The sequence below is a fragment of the Populus trichocarpa genome, chromosome 7, assembly GCF_000002775.5.
Source record: "Populus trichocarpa isolate Nisqually-1 chromosome 7, P.trichocarpa_v4.1, whole genome shotgun sequence".
Lineage (NCBI taxonomy): Eukaryota > Viridiplantae > Streptophyta > Magnoliopsida > Malpighiales > Salicaceae > Populus > Populus trichocarpa.
This window is the reverse complement of record NC_037291.2, coordinates 837,139-855,837: the sequence shown is the minus strand read 5'-3', so window position 1 is coordinate 855,837 and position 18,699 is coordinate 837,139. Positions and strand designations below refer to the sequence as shown.

At 31.6% G+C, this 18,699-nt stretch overlaps 2 protein-coding genes across 8 annotated transcripts; one reads left to right on the top strand and one right to left on the bottom strand.

The window, feature by feature from the left end:
- Positions 1 to 2,557: 2,557 nt before the first annotated feature.
- On the bottom strand, positions 2,558 to 5,576 carry LOC7480190 (very-long-chain (3R)-3-hydroxyacyl-CoA dehydratase PASTICCINO 2). Its single transcript, XM_002310833.4, has 9 exons — positions 5,368 to 5,576; positions 5,170 to 5,281; positions 5,028 to 5,046; positions 4,839 to 4,927; positions 4,694 to 4,747; positions 3,770 to 3,840; positions 3,602 to 3,683; positions 2,941 to 3,037; positions 2,558 to 2,839 (listed from the first exon to the last, which is right to left on the bottom strand). The coding sequence occupies exons 1-9, from the start codon at positions 5,436 to 5,438 to the stop codon at positions 2,769 to 2,771; spliced, it is 666 nt and encodes a 221-aa protein (XP_002310869.1). The 5' UTR covers positions 5,439 to 5,576; the 3' UTR covers positions 2,558 to 2,768.
- Positions 5,577 to 12,559: 6,983 nt separating this feature from the next.
- Positions 12,560 to 18,531, top strand: LOC7480191 (MADS-box protein SVP). Of its 7 annotated transcripts, XM_024605862.2 has the most exons (9): positions 12,582 to 12,872; positions 13,061 to 13,277; positions 15,590 to 15,668; positions 16,277 to 16,341; positions 16,413 to 16,512; positions 16,626 to 16,667; positions 17,177 to 17,218; positions 17,352 to 17,506; positions 18,258 to 18,531. In XM_024605862.2, exons 2-9 carry the CDS (start codon positions 13,096 to 13,098, stop codon positions 18,274 to 18,276), a joined length of 684 nt encoding a protein of 227 aa, XP_024461630.1. In that variant the 5' UTR covers positions 12,582 to 12,872; positions 13,061 to 13,095; the 3' UTR covers positions 18,277 to 18,531. The 7 variants fall into 7 exon arrangements, 6 of the variants coding, with proteins under 6 accessions (XP_052310626.1, XP_052310625.1, XP_052310623.1 ...); XR_008059728.1 differs by having other exon boundaries at positions 12,560 to 13,277; positions 17,177 to 17,246; XM_052454666.1 differs by lacking the exon at positions 18,258 to 18,531 and having other exon boundaries at positions 12,560 to 12,942; positions 13,090 to 13,277; positions 17,352 to 17,742.
- Positions 18,532 to 18,699: the final 168 nt, after the last annotated feature.

Sequence of the window (18,699 nt, the reverse complement as noted above, 5' to 3'; positions counted from 1 at the left end):
AATGTCCTTCTCGTGGGCTCCACGCATATGAAAGGATAAATCACTTGTGTTCATTCACTGTTTCTTACAAACACTTTAATGGTCAATAAGATTTATGATTTGAGTTCTAACTTTGTAGTTAACACTCTAATTTAATTTAATTTAAGTTGGTGTTAAGATGTGTATTGACTGTGTTTTTGCATATATTTACTTTTTTTAGTTTTAAATCAAATTTTTATGTATTTTTTCTTATTTTAATATCCTAATATCATAAATAATTTTTAAAAAAAATAAATATTATTTTTATATATTTTCAAATAAAAAACACTATAAAAAAAAAATCTATCACAATCTCCAACATGCTCTTAGAAGGTGTTTGGAATTATGGTTGGATCATATTTTTTAACTAATGTTTTTGTTTTTTACGATGCTAAAACTAAATTTTAAAAAATAAAAATAAATATTATTTTAATATATTTTCAAGCAAAAATAACTTTAAAATATAATATTTATCACACTTTCAAATAAGCACTCATTAATCTACTGATCAACCACATTTTAATTTTTTGACCAACCGCATTTTAAATTACAATTATAATAAAAAGCATTATTTTTTAAGTTTTTATATTATAGATAATAATTTAAGATATGATTAACAGTATAAACGAACAAGCATTAAATACAATAAATAAAAAGCTTTTATTTTAATTTTCATGAAGTTATCAGGTTAAACCTGATTTATTTTTTTATCTAAAAAACGAGTTATACATTACATGTATACATGCTTTTGAAATAACCAAAGTTTTATATTACATGCGGAAATCAAATCATGTTTTTCATTCTGTCCTCTTTATTTTTATTTTTATTTTCCAATTCTTTTACTCTAAAGACTGGCTTTTGAGGTTACTTACTGGTATTGGAAAGTGATCAGATTGGACCGTTGGGATTATTCAACCTTTTCCATCGATTAGTATATTCATAATTACTATACTTAAAAAAAATATTTCATATTCAATTTGCTTTCTTGTGAAAGGGAGCACCGACACCCTTATATGGTTGCGTGGTGGATTGCAGTGAAGGCAACTGGTGAGGTCATTCATTGATCTGGGCCCCATATATTTAGGATACCTTAGCAGTTAGCACCTCGCAGCTGGCTGCATCATGATATCTGTGATTGAAAGACCCACCCAGATCTAGACGGGTCAAGTTGGTGATCTTGGACCAAAAATAAAATAGGATCTTTTCTCGAAAAACAAAAAAAAAACGAATGGAGGGTAGATCATGAATTAGCCCGTCTAGTTTTTCAAAATGGATTAATTTTTTTTTAAGTTTTAAAAATAATTAATTAATTCCTTGTCTATTTCATATCCTTTTTCAAAAAAAAAAATTATTTAAGAAAAGGAAAAGGTAAGAAATAGATGTTGTGAAAACTGAAAAGATCGATGAGAAAAAGAAGATGTTTAATAAATTAAGTAACACTAGTTAATTAATTTTTAAAATAAAAAAATATTATTTAATTCTTTTTGTTATGGGAGGATCTACCACCAAGATAATGTGGTCTTCTTTTTAAGATTTTCCAATTTTTTTTCATTATTAATATAGTAGCCACTTTTTATATATATATATATATATATATCACCGACAAACTATGTTATATAGATTTTTCCACAACAAATTAACCTATTTACTATTCCAATGCTATATACCATTATTTAGTCGGTGCATTTTACTAATTGCCATAAACAATATCAAATATGATATTTAAATAAAATCCTTAGCCCAAATATTAAAATAATTCCAAAATCAATCCCTCTTTACGAATTTTGTAATTTAATTCACATGCTTATAATTTATATCAATTAATTAAGATTTTCATATCACTTATTATTTTCTACATTTAAAGGTCCTTTCCTCGTCCATGGCCATGGTGGCCTGACTTCTTCACACCTCATCATCAAATTTTCAGTATCAACGAGTATGCCATGGCAAAATAGCTACGGCAATGCAAGGGCGAACAGCCATGTCAACATCTAATAATTATAAACCTTACTGGCTTTCGAGTTTTAATCCTCCAATTATTGGTTCATCGCCAGACCCTTGTCCCCATGATTCATTTAGGCTATGATTGTCACGAGGAATGGATGGAAGAGATAAAATGGAGGTGTAGAAATGTGATTATAATTGCCTTTTAAAATTATTTATGGTCATAAATATATTAAAATAATATTTTTTATTTTTTAAAATCAACCCATTAAAACAATCTAAAATCATAAAAAATAATTAAATTAAATTTCAACGGACCTCCATTTGAGCTGCAAAGTATAAGGACATAAAAGTTACTGTGTATCTAATCAGTTTAGACGATAAGAAAGGAGAATAATGAGTCAATCCATCCAATTAAGAGCAATGAGATCACCAAAAAAGGTGATGATGGAAGGGAGGAATCTGAAGATGCAAGTGTGGAAGGATCAGAATAAAATGAATTGCCACCCCACCCCCTCCATCCTCCCACCATCTCTTTAACCCTGTTCACAGCTGACCATCCTGAAACACTGGCGAGGGAAATTTGCAGCAAGAGTTTTGGGAAAGTAGAGAGCAGTTTTCTTATAATTCTAAATTACATGGAATAACCTTCCATGTAATTTTTGCCAGAGACAAACATTCTAGAGAAAGAAGGGGAAAAAAAGGACAAAAAAACAAAGTTCCCAATAGAATTCCAAACTGAACTGACATAATAGTGGTAAATCACATGCATAATGTTGGACCATTTTGCAGCCATGCTACAATTTCTACTCCCTTTTTGATTTAGAGAGAGCTTTCTTTCTCTGCCCAAGCATATAGCTGTACATGTGAGGGCTGCCTGCAACAAACCATGGCGTCCAGTAAGTTAATTGTCAACAACGGTAAAATGACAAGCCAAAGCCAATACTTGGGGGAAAATCTGCTATGCTAGGTTCTTGCCTGGGATGTAAATTCCAAGCACAAGAATTGCAGCGTAGAAGTTGTCAAAAGAAAAGTTCCATTTGTTGGGCATCCTTAAACAATATTTTTCAGATCCCTGCAAAAACATCGCACGCGGAGCGTGTCATATTTCAGATAAATACTTCTGTTAACAATCTCCACTGTTTATGAAAAACTATTAATGACAGGGGGTTCATATGTAAGATACGAAACACACAAAACTTAACATGGTAAATTCACAATATAACAACAAACACTTGTAAATTTTCATGTGCCACGCCTTGTTTCTTTCTTTTGTTTCCTCTCATATCCATGAAAAAATTAGATAAGGGTGTGCAATTCTGCACCCTCAGAAACTAAAACATCTGTTGAAAAGAGATTGTGGTAAGATTAGTAATAAATAATCATATGGTTGCTGCCAAACATTATAAAATATGATCTATCTTTGATTAAGTGGTTTGCCATGCCTCCCACCACGTCAATTACCTTCCATCAAACTTTCAATATACTTCTAAGCAACAAGACAATCCTAAACTTAATACATCTTCTACAAACCTAAACAAGACATTTTTGTGAACATGACTGGTGAATATTCCCAACACATATACCGATATACGGATCTATAACAACTTGCATAAGATCATTGAATAACAAAGGGTACCTTAATGTATGGCAAGGCGAAATATACTAGACCAACCTCACTGCTGATACCAGTTGGATACAACAGCAAAAAGGTGCTGTACCTGAACAGCAGAGTTGGATATCAATGAAATAGCCATGTATAACTCAACCACTTCCAACTGATGAGTACAGATCCAAGTTATTATACCTGAGCCACATGAGCCATGAAGGTGCAAAACCAAGTACCTCCTTCACGCCAAAGAAAGAATACCGAATAATCTGCACAGTCAAGAATGAAAAAAACTTTTAAATTGGCCTATGGAAATTTGAATTTCTTTTCCATACCAGTCACTAAGAGAATACAAAACATCAGGCAAAAAGTATCTTGCAATTATAGCATATGCCATGAAAAAGGTTGGAATTGGTCAAGTACAAGAAACTTGCGTTGAAGCAAAAGATCTTAATATCTTGTTTTTCCTGCCTAAATATTCTTAGCAATGATTTATGTATTTTAAATAGGGCTTCTGTTAGCATCTTGGGTTTTCCTTTTCTGCATTCAAGTCAAGTTCCAAGCAAATATGTTATGTAGAACCATTTGATGGAGGAAAACATATACAAAGAGAACCAATCTCTGAAAACCCAATACTTCTAACAGTATCCATACCCTGTCTTGAACATCTAACGAGGCTGCTACATAGAGGAACCAAAGCTATTACTGGATCGGGAAACCTAAATTCAAGAATACTACTCATAACAAAAACCATATAAAACATGAAATAAATGGTTGGCTTCTGCTAAATAGGAAGCCCCTAATTAAGTAAGATTACTGAAACCTTTATTCTACATCGATTTGGGAGATCGGATGTTTCAAAATTAAGACCTAGTGGGAGAACTAATACATGGTGGGAACAAACAAAATGAGCAGTGAGAACAAAAAGAAAAGGAATATATATCAAGTGATCAGTTTCTCCACTAGATCACTGTAATTCTCTCATATACATGGTGCTCGTCCTGTTCACGACCAACTGCCACAGATTCGTTCTGATCTACATTTCTAATTGCTTAATTTTTTAAATCAAACAATCAAAATCATAGAACTGATGACACAAGTCACTTTGGACATGATACTTGCCTCTGTGATTGACCAGCTAATGACCAAAGAAGTAACAAGAAAGTGGGACCGAATCTGCAAATTAATCGAAACATAAGCATTTTCAGTTCAAAATTCTTCCCAATTACATCAATATTTGTAGTTTAAAAGGAAGAATAATTCCAACCTCAGGGAAACTATATAAGATGATCCATGTTAGATACAGTCTTGAACCAATCTGGGGCAGTGTTGCTGTTATTGGAGACCTCACCAACCCTTCATCATTGCACAAAACCAAACAAATTTTGAAAACACCAAGAAAATAATAATAACAAACAAAAAGGAAAGAAATTTGAGAAGGAGAAAATGTATCCACCTACTAGACCATGAAGAATCTACGCTCCAGAAAGAAATTGAAAGCAGCCCAGAAAAGAAAGGGTGCAAATTTAGACACTTCAATGGAGGGGGGAAAAAAACGAAGTGAAATGAAGTTGCATGCAGTTTCAGTTATGGAATACCTCCAAAACAGCAGCAGTTTGAGCGAGCTGAAGAGGCTTCTCGACAGCATTGTAGACATGTTCATGGCCCGAATCTTTTAACGTTTTCACAGCAAGAAACAACACCTGAGACCTGAAACAAGAACATCATAGTTCTTTTTACTGTCTACTTCACTGATAAGATCTAAGGGAAGAGTTGTGGCAAAATATGAAACTTACCAGCCTAGGAAGACTGCCCAGTTATAGACCGTCAGGTACAGGCGCCTGAGGAGTGACAAAATCCTCGCCATTAATGAAAAACAAGGCTAGACAGGGATTTGGAGCTGTACTACGAAGAGGGCCAAAACTAGATCAGGGGATAAGAAATAAATATAACAGAGGCTGGCTACTGAAATTGAAGAGATGCAGGTGGGTTTGTTGAGCTGCTCAACTAATTTCAAGATATTAAATGCATTCCCAAAACTTTTGGGGTCAGCTCGTAATAATCAATGTTAATAATTATGGTTTGTTTGCTGAAAATTAATTTTAAAAAGTAATTTTTTAAAAAGTAAATTTTAAAAAAATATTTTTTAATATTTAGTAGTGTAGTGGAAAATAAGTTGAAAAACAATTTTCAGTATCTGGTTATGTCATGAAAAATGAGCTGGAAAAATAACTTATTAATGTTTTATTTTTTTCAAGTTTATTAAAATAATAAGGAACAAATCTTACAAATTAAAAAGTTGAATGAGAATTAAATTGAAGAAAAAATATAATTTCATAAATTATCTCAAATAAAATAAATAATAATCAAAATAATAGAGATCGAATAAAAAATTAAAAGATTAAAAGATGAAAAAATTAAAATAATAATAATTAACATTTTATAAATTATTTCAAATAAAATAAGTAACAATTAAAAGAATGAAGACCAAATTTGATAGATAAAAAATTTCAATTAAAAAATGATAAGGGAAGAGCAAAATAAAAATGAGGATCAAAGTTAATATAAAAATTAAATTCTAAGGGATGAAATTGAAAAATAAATATTCAAAACAAAAAAAAAATATATATATATATATATATATAGCAATCAAAAGTTTGAGGATCAAATTTGATATAATTGACAAATAATATGACATTTTAAAATTTTTCACAATTTTCGGAAAGTGTTTTCCTCCCAAAATAAAAGAAAACACTTTCCTGGAAATCAAGCCAAATTTTTCTTTGACTGGAAAGTGTTTTTTGTTGACCGGAAAGTGTTTTCCGTTGACCAACTTTCCTAATAACAAATAAACACAGGAAAGTGGTTTCCCGAAAATCACTTTCCGGGAACACAAACGCTCCCAAAAGCTACTTTTGTATTGCGTTTCACGGGGTGAACAAATATTGATTTTTTTTATTTAATTTTTTTACATATATTAACATCATGTATTAATATTAAAAATAATTTAAAAAAATAAAAAATATTATTTTAATTTATTTCAAAATAAAAAATACTTTAAAAAATACCTATTGTCACACTTTCTAGATTATTAGAGTTTATTTTTCAAACTGTTTTTTATTTAAAAATATATTAAAATAATAATATTATTTTTATATTAGGATGTTAAAATGATACAAAAACATAAAAAAATTAAAATTTCATAAAAAATCAATGCAACCATAAACCCAAATAAGATTTAAATTAACTCGAGATTCAATACAACTTGATCCGATTAAATTTAAATAAACAAGTATATTAACTTGTGACTAAGTTAAAATAATTAAAATTTGATTTAATTTTAAAAAATAAAATTATTTTATTTTATTTTATTTTATTTTAAAAAATACAAACATTAAAACAATATCATTTTATATTTTTACCCAGCTGGATCGGGACTGGATCATGGCCGGAAGTGTCTATTAACTTGGTTAGTAACAGTGCAAGGAACATTACTGACTTTGTTGAGTATTAATTATGTGCTGTGTTTTCTCACGTGCCTGTACAAGAGTCAATGGACACCTAACTTGGTGGTTTATCTCAATTTATGGCGTGTTAAGAAGAGTAGCTGTGGTTATATTTTAAAATATTTTTTATTTAAAAATATATTAAAATAATACTTTTTTATTTTTAAAAAATTATTTTTGATATTAAAATATCAAAATAATTAAAAAACATAAAAAATTAATTTTTTAAAAAAATATATTTCATACACAAAAATAAATACGGCTCTAGGTCCATGACATCGATGCTGCCACGAATTTAATACACAATTGGAATGATTATTTAGTTTTTGCTAACATTTTCATTATAAAGATGTGTTTGATAGGAAGCTCCACCGTGGATAAGAAGCTCCAAGGCTTTTTTCAGCATGGAAACCACATGGGTCTATAAAGAGTTAACTAAACAGTTGTGGGTGTGTTTCAGGCTCAAAAACCCCAGAAGCCCACAACACTCATTTCCTCAAACGGGCCTTGGAAAACCCCAGAAGCCCACAACACTCATTTCCTCAAACGGGCCTTGGAAAACCCCAGAAGCCCACAACACTCATTTCCTCAAACGGGCCTTAGAAAACCAGAAGCCCACAAAACTCATTCCTCAAATGGGCCTTAGAACTGTGGATCTGTTTGATTCGCGGTTGTAAAACAACAGGCCAAGTTGGGAATCACGAATTAAAAGATCACTTAATTTAAAAATATTATTAAATTAATATTTTTAGGTGTTTTTTTATAATTTTAACATGCTTATATTAAAATTTAAAAAAATAATTTTTTAAAAAGTAACATGCAGTATAGTATCAATACCAAACACGTGGGTTGTGAATTTATTTTTTCTGCTTTTTTCTTCTTTTTGTGAATTTGATAAATGTACTAGCTTAAATTTGGGATTTTAATTGGCTGTTTTGGTTTTGCAATCCCATTTCTCTCTTCATTAATTTTAAAGTATTGGATACATTTTCAAATTTAATTTAAGATCGTTTTGGAAAAGAATTTAATATCAATTGATATACAAACTACTGATATAAAAATCCTTACTATAAAAAAAATAATAAAGTTTCAAATTTAAATACGGCCCACCATGGCAATGCGAGTGTAGCACACCATAAACCCCTGTGGTATTGATTTTTATCAAAGACACCATTATCATTTCAATTTGAGCAATTAAGTCTTTATAATTTGGTTCATTAGGTAGCAAAAGTCCCTATACTTTGGTCCGTCGACAATGGTGGTAAATAAATAAAAAATGTTTAATCAGTTTTTTGGTTTTAGTTTTTTTTTTTTTTTGAATTTTTAATCAAATTTTTTTTCTAAAATCTAAACCAAAAAAAATATATAACGTGTATGCCCTGTTTTTTTTTAAAAAAAGAAGATATAAACTAGGAAAAAATTGGTTTGGTCATTTATGAGGTGACTTTTCTAATATAATGGATTAAACTAATTACCAATTTTCTTTTAAAAAAAAAACTAAAATATTTATTTTCTTTCCTTTTAAAACTCCTCTCGCAAGACAACTGTTCATTGGGGGTAATGCTCCTTTTACTCCCTCCGGTCCTTTAATTATTTTATTTTTTTTATCTCTTTTAAGATTGTGTTTATTATAACTTGGTCTTCATTATTTATTTATTTTTGTTTTTTATGAGACTATTATAATCTTAAAAAAATATCACACCATTAAATTGGCTCTTGATTTTGCAAAAATCTATTTGATTTTATTGTTTGCATGAAATTAAAAGTTACAATATCAAAATTGAAAAAGATAAAAAAGCATGCATCTTTGTAATAAAAAAATTGTCCTGCACTATTTTGCTAAATTTTTCATCGGGGTTTTATCAAGATTTCTTTTTGACCATTTTAGTTTGGAGATCGAACATTTTAGTCCATAACTTTATTTGTTCCCGTTTGGTCCCTAACTTGAAAGAGGAAATATAGAATCTTCATAAAACGGTGAAAGAAAAAGAAAGTTATTAGTTTACCAAGATTTCGACCATGAAAAGCATCATTAATGGTGTCAACAAGTTCCTTTTAATGAGACAAGTAAAAGGCAATTTGAGGCTCGAGAACTTTTTTTAAATTTGGTTGGTTTTTATAGTTTTTTCAGGGTGTTTTGGGTTGAGAATAAGTATATTGAGATTTTTATGGTGTTTTCGATGTATTTTCAGGTGAAAACAAGTCCAAATTTAGGTTTTTAAAGTCTAAGAACTCGGACCATAATCATGCAATGTGATCAAATAAGAGACAATAAGGCGACAAGTCATATGTTATTAAAAGAATGAGGAGTGGACGATGCTTCGTCGACTCCTAAAAAAACAAAAAACTAGTCAAGCTAGCACATTGACTCATCTGTGATTGGTCAAGCGTGTTGGGGTTACCCTAACCCAATCATTTGGCATATCTTTGTTATTTAGGTTTTTTAATCTAAATTTATTTTTCTATAATTAATTAATTTAAAATGTTATAAATATACTAATCTATTAAATTTCTAAACTTGTTAAGAATATATTTTGGATGTTGTTATGTTAAATATTATTAATTTTCTAGTTTGTTTTTGCTTAGGATTATAACAGTCTTTTTATAATACTAGCAAGTTTTTTTTTAAGCCTATTATTATTTTTAAATTTTAGCTGGTTGTTTTTTTGATAATGTATATTTTTATTATCATATAGTTAGATAAAAATCATGTTCATAAAAAATGATGTTATTAATCAACTGGAACCATGAACTAAGCGACAAGTTTGATGGGCTGGCCTAAGTCAATCGAAGACGTTGTTGTCTCGGTGCTTGATAAAAAAAAATACCATATATGCTTCAAATTTTGAATTAATAATCAAAATTTTACTTAAAAATATAAACGATATCATCAATGCCTAAACAAATTCTTTTTACATTCAAAATAGATTTTGGTTATGTACATAACAAGCTGTGTCAATTAACTATATAGAACTATATAGATAAACTAGGTTTCAGCTCACACTATGTTGTGGGTTGGATTAAAACCCAACAACTAGATTACAAAGATATAAGTGTCGTTGTTTTTGTTTGCTTGCGATAAAATATTTGAAAAGAAGATTAAAAACTTGCCCAATATATGAGACAAAGTTAATTGACCATCATATATGTTAATAAATGAAAAAAATCAGGTGCATCTTGTTCAACTTAGTGGCTAAGAGTGACCTAGTTATCACGTGTCAAATAGTGACATGGTTTAGAAAAAGGTAAACAAAAAATGAAGAAACATGGGTGAATCTTTTAAACCATGGTTAATCATCTAAATCCGCAACCCATGAAATCGTAGACCTGAGTTCAATAAATAAACTCAATTCCTAGCCAATTTTACGTTAGGGGATGGAATTGTAAAAAAAACTAAAATTAAAAAAATTACCAAAGAAAAAACAACCAAAAAAAAAAAAGGATTGGAGCGCATAGGAAAATTATTTGAGGACGAAATTGTAAGAAAAACTTCAATTCTAAAAATCATTTTAAACAAAACTAATAGAAATTTAAAGAAAAATGACAAGATATGATCGATAAATTATTAAAAGAAGATGAAGTTAAAAAATAAATAAAATAAATAAATATTAAAGGATGAAACTGAAAAAACAATAGCTTCAAAAAAGGAAATCATAAAAAAATAAAATAAAAAAACATGCTAAAGCAAAAAAGAACTATAAAAAAATAAGATGAGCGAGGATCAAATCACATAGAAAAAAGAATTGTAAAAATCTAAAGGAATATGGAATCGGAAAAAAATTCAATTCTATTAACCATTTCAAATAAAAAAAATAGTTATTAAAATAACATGGATCAAATATGAATATAAAACAAATTGAATGGTTGATTTGAAACTTTGAAGTGCAATGCGCGGAAACCAACTTGGAGAGAGATAAAAAAAAAGATTTACCGGTGCCAAACAAGAGCTCAGAAAGCTACAAGTGCCGGCATAAGAGAGATGGTTGTTGAGACGAACCTAACTACACAAAAAACGTTCACCATTGATTGCTAGAAGTTGTGGACGTGTCACTTGAAGATGATTAAGTCCATGACGCGTTGGTGCATGCTATGCATGCATAATCAATCCTTTTTTATATATTTTTTATCCACTAAAAGATAAAATTGACCTTAAGAAAGTGCGTGCGCGCATAAATATATAAACCAAATTAAAAAGACAAAATATCCTTGGATGATAGTTTATAATTTTTTTTTGTTTTTCAAGGGTATAATTGTTACTGTATTACTCAGATAAGAATAAAAGGATAAAAATATCCCTAGATTACGACTTAATATTTTTTTTCTTTTTAAAGGTGGTTCAATAATTTCACTGTGCTAAAAAGTGAAAAGATTTGGTTATTCCCGGTCAATTTTATAATGACTAATAGACCAAGTGCAAAGACTGCATTACCTTTAAAGGCAAGTTTATTGATTTTTTTAGAAGTGCAAAAACATCATTACACTGCAGTGGTGAATATTAAATTGATTTTATAGCCACAATGTTTTTGCTTTTCGCATGCGAGTGTTGAAGCACGTGGTTTGTGTGTTTTATTTAAAAAAACATTAAATTAAGAGTTCATTTACTTTGCATAAAATGTTTTTCAGTAGGATATTTGACATGTAAAATGTCTTCCCGTAAAATACTCTACATGTCAATTATTTTTTAATATTTAGCTTGAAAAATATTTATATGTAAAGTATAAATATACATATAAATATTTTTATACTCTACATATAAATATTTTTCAGCGGTGATCGTGATGGAAAAGGTAATGGTGGTGGTGACATGACAATGATAGTAGAGGGAGGTGGTAAAGGTGATTGTGGGGGATGAGGTGGTGTTGACGTGGTGGTGATGGTGAAGAAGTTGGTGGTGGTGGTGAGATGAATGTGGTGATTGAAATAACTGGATGATATTGAAGGTGAATTATTATTTATAAAATATTTTATAGAACTTAACAAGTTAAAAATATTTTTCAGCTAATGAACTAAGTTTGATGGTTGACTATAAAATATTTTACATTAATCAACTTTTCTGTAAAATATTTTATGGGAAACAAATATAGAAAAACATTTTCAAAAAAAATATTTTTTAGGAAACAAATATAGAAAAACTTGGAAAGTATTTTTATGTAAAATATTTGACTTGAAATAATCTGTCCTTAATATTTTTTTCAATGATTTTAATGTGTTGATATAAAATAATTTTTTAAAATTTAATATTTTTTAAATAAAAAATTATTAAAAAAAAACATTTTATACCATGAATGATAGATATTTAAGTTGTTTTGTTATGTCATATCTTTGTCAACAAAATAAAATAAAAATGTCGATATCACGCGGTACTTTACTATCGCTTTTAAAACCGAGAAATGCATATTTGAGGGAATTTTCGCTGCATGCGAAGACAAAAACTGGACTGGCCTTCGTATGATGACCCAGGCTTACGTTACCTCTGGCAGCAACTTGATTACTAAATTCCAAAGCCAAAGAAAAGAGAAGAGAGGCGCAGACACAGGCCACACCCTGCTTCACTATTTTAAAGATTTTAGTTTTTCCTGTCTTCTCACTCTTCCCATTGTTATTGGTTGCTTTCTACTTTCTCTGAAGTTTCTCTCTCAACAAAGAACAAAACAAGGAAGCACCAAAACCAACAACTACAAGCAAGTACTACTACTACTACTAATTAATAACTGGAGCAGTGCTTGTCAATTGACACAGCACAGCCAAGCCAACCCAAACCCGTCTCTGTTACTACTTTCCTTGACCTGTAACTGGTGGGTGTTTCCTTTTCTCTTTCCTTTCTTTGGATCTGAAAAAGAATTCTCTAACTAGGGTTTGTCACAGGTTCCTCTCTAAATTTAGCAAAATGCCGCCTGTTTTACTCCACTCATGAGTGTCTTGGTTTTCTTTTATGCAGCACTAACCCAGTTCTTCTCTTTGTATGTTGGTTTATTCTCTGTAGCTATCCCTTTTCTTTTCCTGTTTTCTTAGCTTAAAATGGCAAGAGAGAGGATTCAGATAAAAAAGATCGATAACGCCACCGCTAGGCAAGTCACGTTTTCAAAACGAAGAAGAGGGCTTTTCAAGAAAGCTGAGGAGCTTTCAGTTCTCTGTGATGCTGATGTTGCTCTCATCATCTTCTCCTCCACTGGCAAGCTCTTTGAGTTCTCCAGCTCAAGGTCTTTCTCTCTCTTGTGTCGTCTCTGGTTGGATTAAAATTACTTTGTGTGACCTGATATAACTGTTGCTAGAGATCGGAGAGTTTGATGTTCTGATCTTCGACAAGTGGGGATTTCTAGGCTATTTTTGTCTCTTTGTTTTAGTGTTATAAGGTGCGAAAACATTAAAATAAGATAGGGTGGTGTTGGAGTTAGAAATTGTGGTTATTAGTTTTCTAGATTTGTGCGAAAACTTTAACCATTTTTCTGTCTTGTTTTGCTAATGTAACTAATACCAACACACACATGCATGCATACATGATGATACTAATCATCACATGTATATTGAAATGGTGCACTGCGATTAAGGATGCCCTTTAAGGAAAACAAACTTGAGTTTCTATGGTCGATTTGTCAATGATCGTTAAACATGTGCAAAATAGCCGAAGCTATGATAGAAGATGGAAGAAGACAGCAACCTCATGGCTCAACTTGTAAGCTGTATTGATTTTACATGGACGGAGATGAAACCAAGGAAGTTAGCTAAAGAGTTCAGATTTTTTCTTTCTTTCTTTTTGTAGATTAGCCTCTTGGATCTTATAATAATTTCGCAGCCCCTCTTGCTAAGTTCTTTTTTTATCATCCAACTGACTTGGGAAAATGGCAATTACGTAGGACATTTCCTTAACTTGATGACAAATGCATCGCACATGTTGCTATTCTTACTATAATTAATACCACAAAGACTGCCGTTTTGTATTGGAACACTGGTTTACAAGCCTCATCAGCTGTATTTAATATGGTTTTGATTGGTGCTGTATAGGAAGCCACATGGAGAAATATTCTGTGTGCCGCCCTACCAAACATTTAGAGAAATTTATTGGAGTTGGAACTAGAAACATAGGTTTAGAGTTTGTAGAAAACCTCTAAAATGTGTTCTAATTGATGATAATGATGATTATAAGAACATGTCTGAAAAGTAAGTTAGGCAGCTGTTCTAGACCTAAATTCTTTTCTTTATAAGAACTATAACTCCTAAACTAGATATAGGAAAACTAAAATAAAAACGGCTCCTGTGTCAAAATTTGGAGCTGATATAGTTAAATATTGATAATTAATGGAAAACAGGTTTTGTGCCAAACTGCATTTCTTAACAAGACAGGTGCATTCGCATGTGCAAATCCGCTTGAATGTTGCCTTTTCCATAGTCTTCTAAGATAACATTTTTTAATACATTGTTATAACGATTAGCCATTTGCAAATACATTGATTGTGATTAATTTTTGAATACTTCAGACATTTCTATATATGTTCTTTTCTTTGTTTTTGTGGCTTGATACTTTCATGGATACTTGCATGGAACTTCTATATCTTGTTACTCGGCGGAGAAGACATGGCATATGAACTAATGATTTGTAGTATAAACTCAGTCACACATACTTGATTTGAGAGGAAAAGTCAACAAACTACCTTGTGATATTGTAGGAAAAACACTGTAATTAAATTGGAAGTTGAAAAACAAAGGATGATATCGTGCCTAATAGCATGACTGGGACAATTTTAGAGGTCAAAACTACGGCTGTACTCTGTAAGGTCAAATACAACATCAAAGCCATAAAAAACGCTGTGCAAGCCTGGACATGGTTGAATGTCATGCCTTGGAAACAAGTGGTAAAAAAGGGAAGAAATGATTGGTAAAGGCCATGGTAAAATTTACTACGACAATAATCTCACTGTTAGTAAGAAATATATAGAGGCTGATCTTTTTAATATTTTGTATATAATAAAGAATTAAAGGGTGATTCGCTTGAATTCAAGAGCAAGACAACACTTATAAAATTGAATTATGGAATTTGTTGGTTATGAAAATCTATGATAGAAATATAATTTCACTGTGATGTTTGATATTGCAAAAATAATTTAGTTACATTGGATTTACTCTCCCATGAAGTTTTCAAGTACTTGTCACTATGCGCGTTTGCAACTATACATATGTTGATTTTAATTTTCAAGCACTGAGTGGGAAGAAAACTTGATATAAATCTTTCAAGATTCACTAGAAGATTGAAAAACAAAGTTTCTTTGTTGTATTTACGTGGGAAATCACAGCTTTTGATCAAATTAGAGTTAGTTTGGAGTTTCATTGTAATGTTGTCTCTATAATTTTCTTGGAAAACCAAATGAGGCAAAGGGCTGCATTCCTGAGTCAATTTCACTATATCATTGAATCTTAATCTTGCTTGATTCTTAAAATAACTAGCAAAGATCAGTTAAACTTTCAAACTTCCAGGCCTTCTTAGGAAATGACTTTACTGTGCTTTTGTTTTTTCAAGCATGAAGGAAATACTGGAAAGGCATAATTTGCACTCGAAGAATCTTGAGAAGCTGGAGCAACCATCTCTTGAGTTGCAGGTTGGTCTTTTGTTCTTTGCACTCGATTTGTTATTAGATTCATATATTAATGATTTGGTGGAGAGTGTTTAAGACAGTGCAAAGATTTGAAATATGGGATGATGTATAGAATATGTTCCCCCCTTGACGACATGAATAAACCCCCCTGATTAATTCACAACTATGAAGTCTTTTACTGTTTAAACTCGCATGTTTACGACGCCTGGCCTCTCCAAAAACATAGATGAAGCTAAACCGTTCTTAATTTAATATAAGATGGCTGGCAATTGAAAATACAAACCTTGGAATTCTGTAATCGAGTTCTCAGAGTTTCTTATTGTTGGAAATGTCGAGGGGAGAAAGTAGGAAGGAACTCATGTTACGTTAGTCTCGAATGAGAGGAAGTTGACCTATAGACTTGGACTTGAATACAATACTCTGAACACATATATTTATGTTAGTCTAGGATAATTCATCAAGTCCTTCCCATTTTCTCATTTTCTAGCGCATTTACTCTGTTGCTTCCTGACTTCTTTTACATTAGCTGTGGATTATATAAATCATGTAGCTCTATCTTCCTTCATTTAAAATCTTTGCTTGCTAAAAGAGTGATAATATTTGCATCATAGCTGGTAGAAGACAGCACCTGCTCCAGGTTGAGTAAGGAAGTTGCGGAGAAAAGCCATCAGCTGAGGTATGTCTGAGGTAGTTAGCTTCTAGCAGCTCTATGCCTAATTTCCATTAATTAAACCCAATGTAAAACAGGCAAATGAGAGGGGAAGATCTGCGAGGATTGGATATAGACGAATTGCTGCAGCTAGAGAAGTCTCTTGAGGCTGGATTGAGCTGTGTGATAGAGAAGAAGGTCCACAAACACCTTGTTCTGTGAATTGTTCTGTGAATTGTGGTTTGATTATAGACTCGCATCACTTAATTATAATGACCACTGACCATCTTCGTTTTTTCACCTGATTTCAGGGTGAGAAGATTATGAACGAGATCACTGATCTTCAAAGAAAGGTCAGCTTCTGTGCTTGATAATGTTTTTGACATGATTCCTTGGCAGACATTAACTGGATGGGACCATCCCATTGTTGTGCATCCATTAGAGATTTCTACGTTCAATAATGTCTGAGAAAGGCGTGCTTAATTTTGAGCATCTATGTGTTCCTTCCAGTGATGATATTTTATAGGTTAAACGTTGAATTTAATGCATTAGATGGTAGTATTCAAGTATTCATCAGTAAAGTTTTGCATGTTTTCGATATATCAATGGTAACATACATTTCAGATTGACCCTTGAAATGTCCTTGCAACTTGTTGTAAATCTGGTATCATATCATTATGCTGTTTTAGAGAGAGAAATGATGATTATAGAAGGAATTCGACTTTTCCATGATTTTTATGGAGAAGAGTAGGATGGACTGTGAACAAATAAGATAATATCAATGTGTATAGTTTACGTTTCTTCTTGCCTTTCATAGTACTCTTTCCCCCCTGATATTGCTTTGAAATTGATGAAAATGTAGGGAATGCAATTGATGGAAGAGAATGAGAGACTCAAACAGCAAGTAGATCCCTTCCTCCCATGCGTGCTGTGTATGCACACAATACACATGCTCGTCGCTCTATTTATTTATTTTTGGCAGTGATATATGGATTTTTCTAACTTTTTGCTTATACACTGAAAATGTTCAACTGAAGGTGGTGGAGATATCTAATGGCCGAAAGCATGTTACAGCTGATTCAGAGAATGTTGGTTACGAGGAAGGGCAGTCATCAGAGTCCGTAACCAATGTCTGCAACTCAAATGGCCCTCTACATGATTATGAAAGCTCTGATACATCCCTCAAGTTGGGGTTAGTTCAGCACATACAAAGAGGATTTTATACTTCTGTCTCTGTGTGTTTGTCTGCTGTTACTTGAGTAAAAAATAGATAAATTATTTTTCCCCATGCAAATTGAGGCTGACTGGCTTGTATTGCATGAAAGGTTTAAAATGTCTGTCAAAACCTTCATCTTTCTTTACAGCTAGAAATTGCCCCTGCTGTAATTATGATTTGCTTGGGAATGCAAGTAAATTTTATTTTGGCAATCATTGCTTGCATGAGATAATTGCAGTTTTAGCTAGTAACGAATAGGCAATTAATTGAATCATAGAAATGGAGTTCTGTTGATAGTTGATACCATTATTTAAATACAAATGGTTTGGAAAATCACTAGAGTAATGTTTGGTTCCTGTTCTGGGACAAAAATTACCGAGACAACTGAGAGTCTTTTGTACTTCCTGTTTTAAAAGTATATAAATTCATTTATAAACTATCCCATAAACAGGTTTATTTTATGTTTCTATCTCGTCTCTCCAATCAAACACGTTTATGTGCTATTATCTTCGTCTTTTCTATGTAGTTTGTTTTTTTTTCCTTTGCTTTTAACTCAAGTCCATACAAGGAGCATGAAAAGATGCTTATTGTTAATTTTTGTTTTTCATGAACTGCTATAATTCCTTGAAAATAGGGTTTGAATTAGTGACATTTATTTGGAGGAAGTGGTATTTATGAACTTGTTGAGGTTTGCTTGAATAAACTAATGTATTCTTCTCCCCCGTAGGTTGCCATTTTCAAACTGAATGGGAGATCGCAGGGAGATTTCTTCACCAGCAAATGCGGACACAAATAATTGCTTGTATATATAAATAGAACAGGAACATAACTCAGGCACATAGTACTTGTGTACCTTGGACAAGTGCGGGGAAACATTTCTGTTTCCTTTACCGGATGCTACTCATGGAGTTTCTCTTATTGTGTGCACAAGGGTTTGCAGCCCATTTTGTTGCATAAGGAAGAAGAACAGAAAAAAACCAAATGCGCTTATTGTTTTTGCACCTGGTGGATTTGCTGCACCAAGAGTGCAAAACCTCGAGACCTTCGTGGTGAGGACATTTTTAGATTCTGAAACATGGGAGGGTCTGTGGAGAGTCTTGTTAGAGGGAATTCCGAATATGATTTATGAGTCTAACAAGCTCCTAGCAGGCATGTGTTTCTTAGAGACC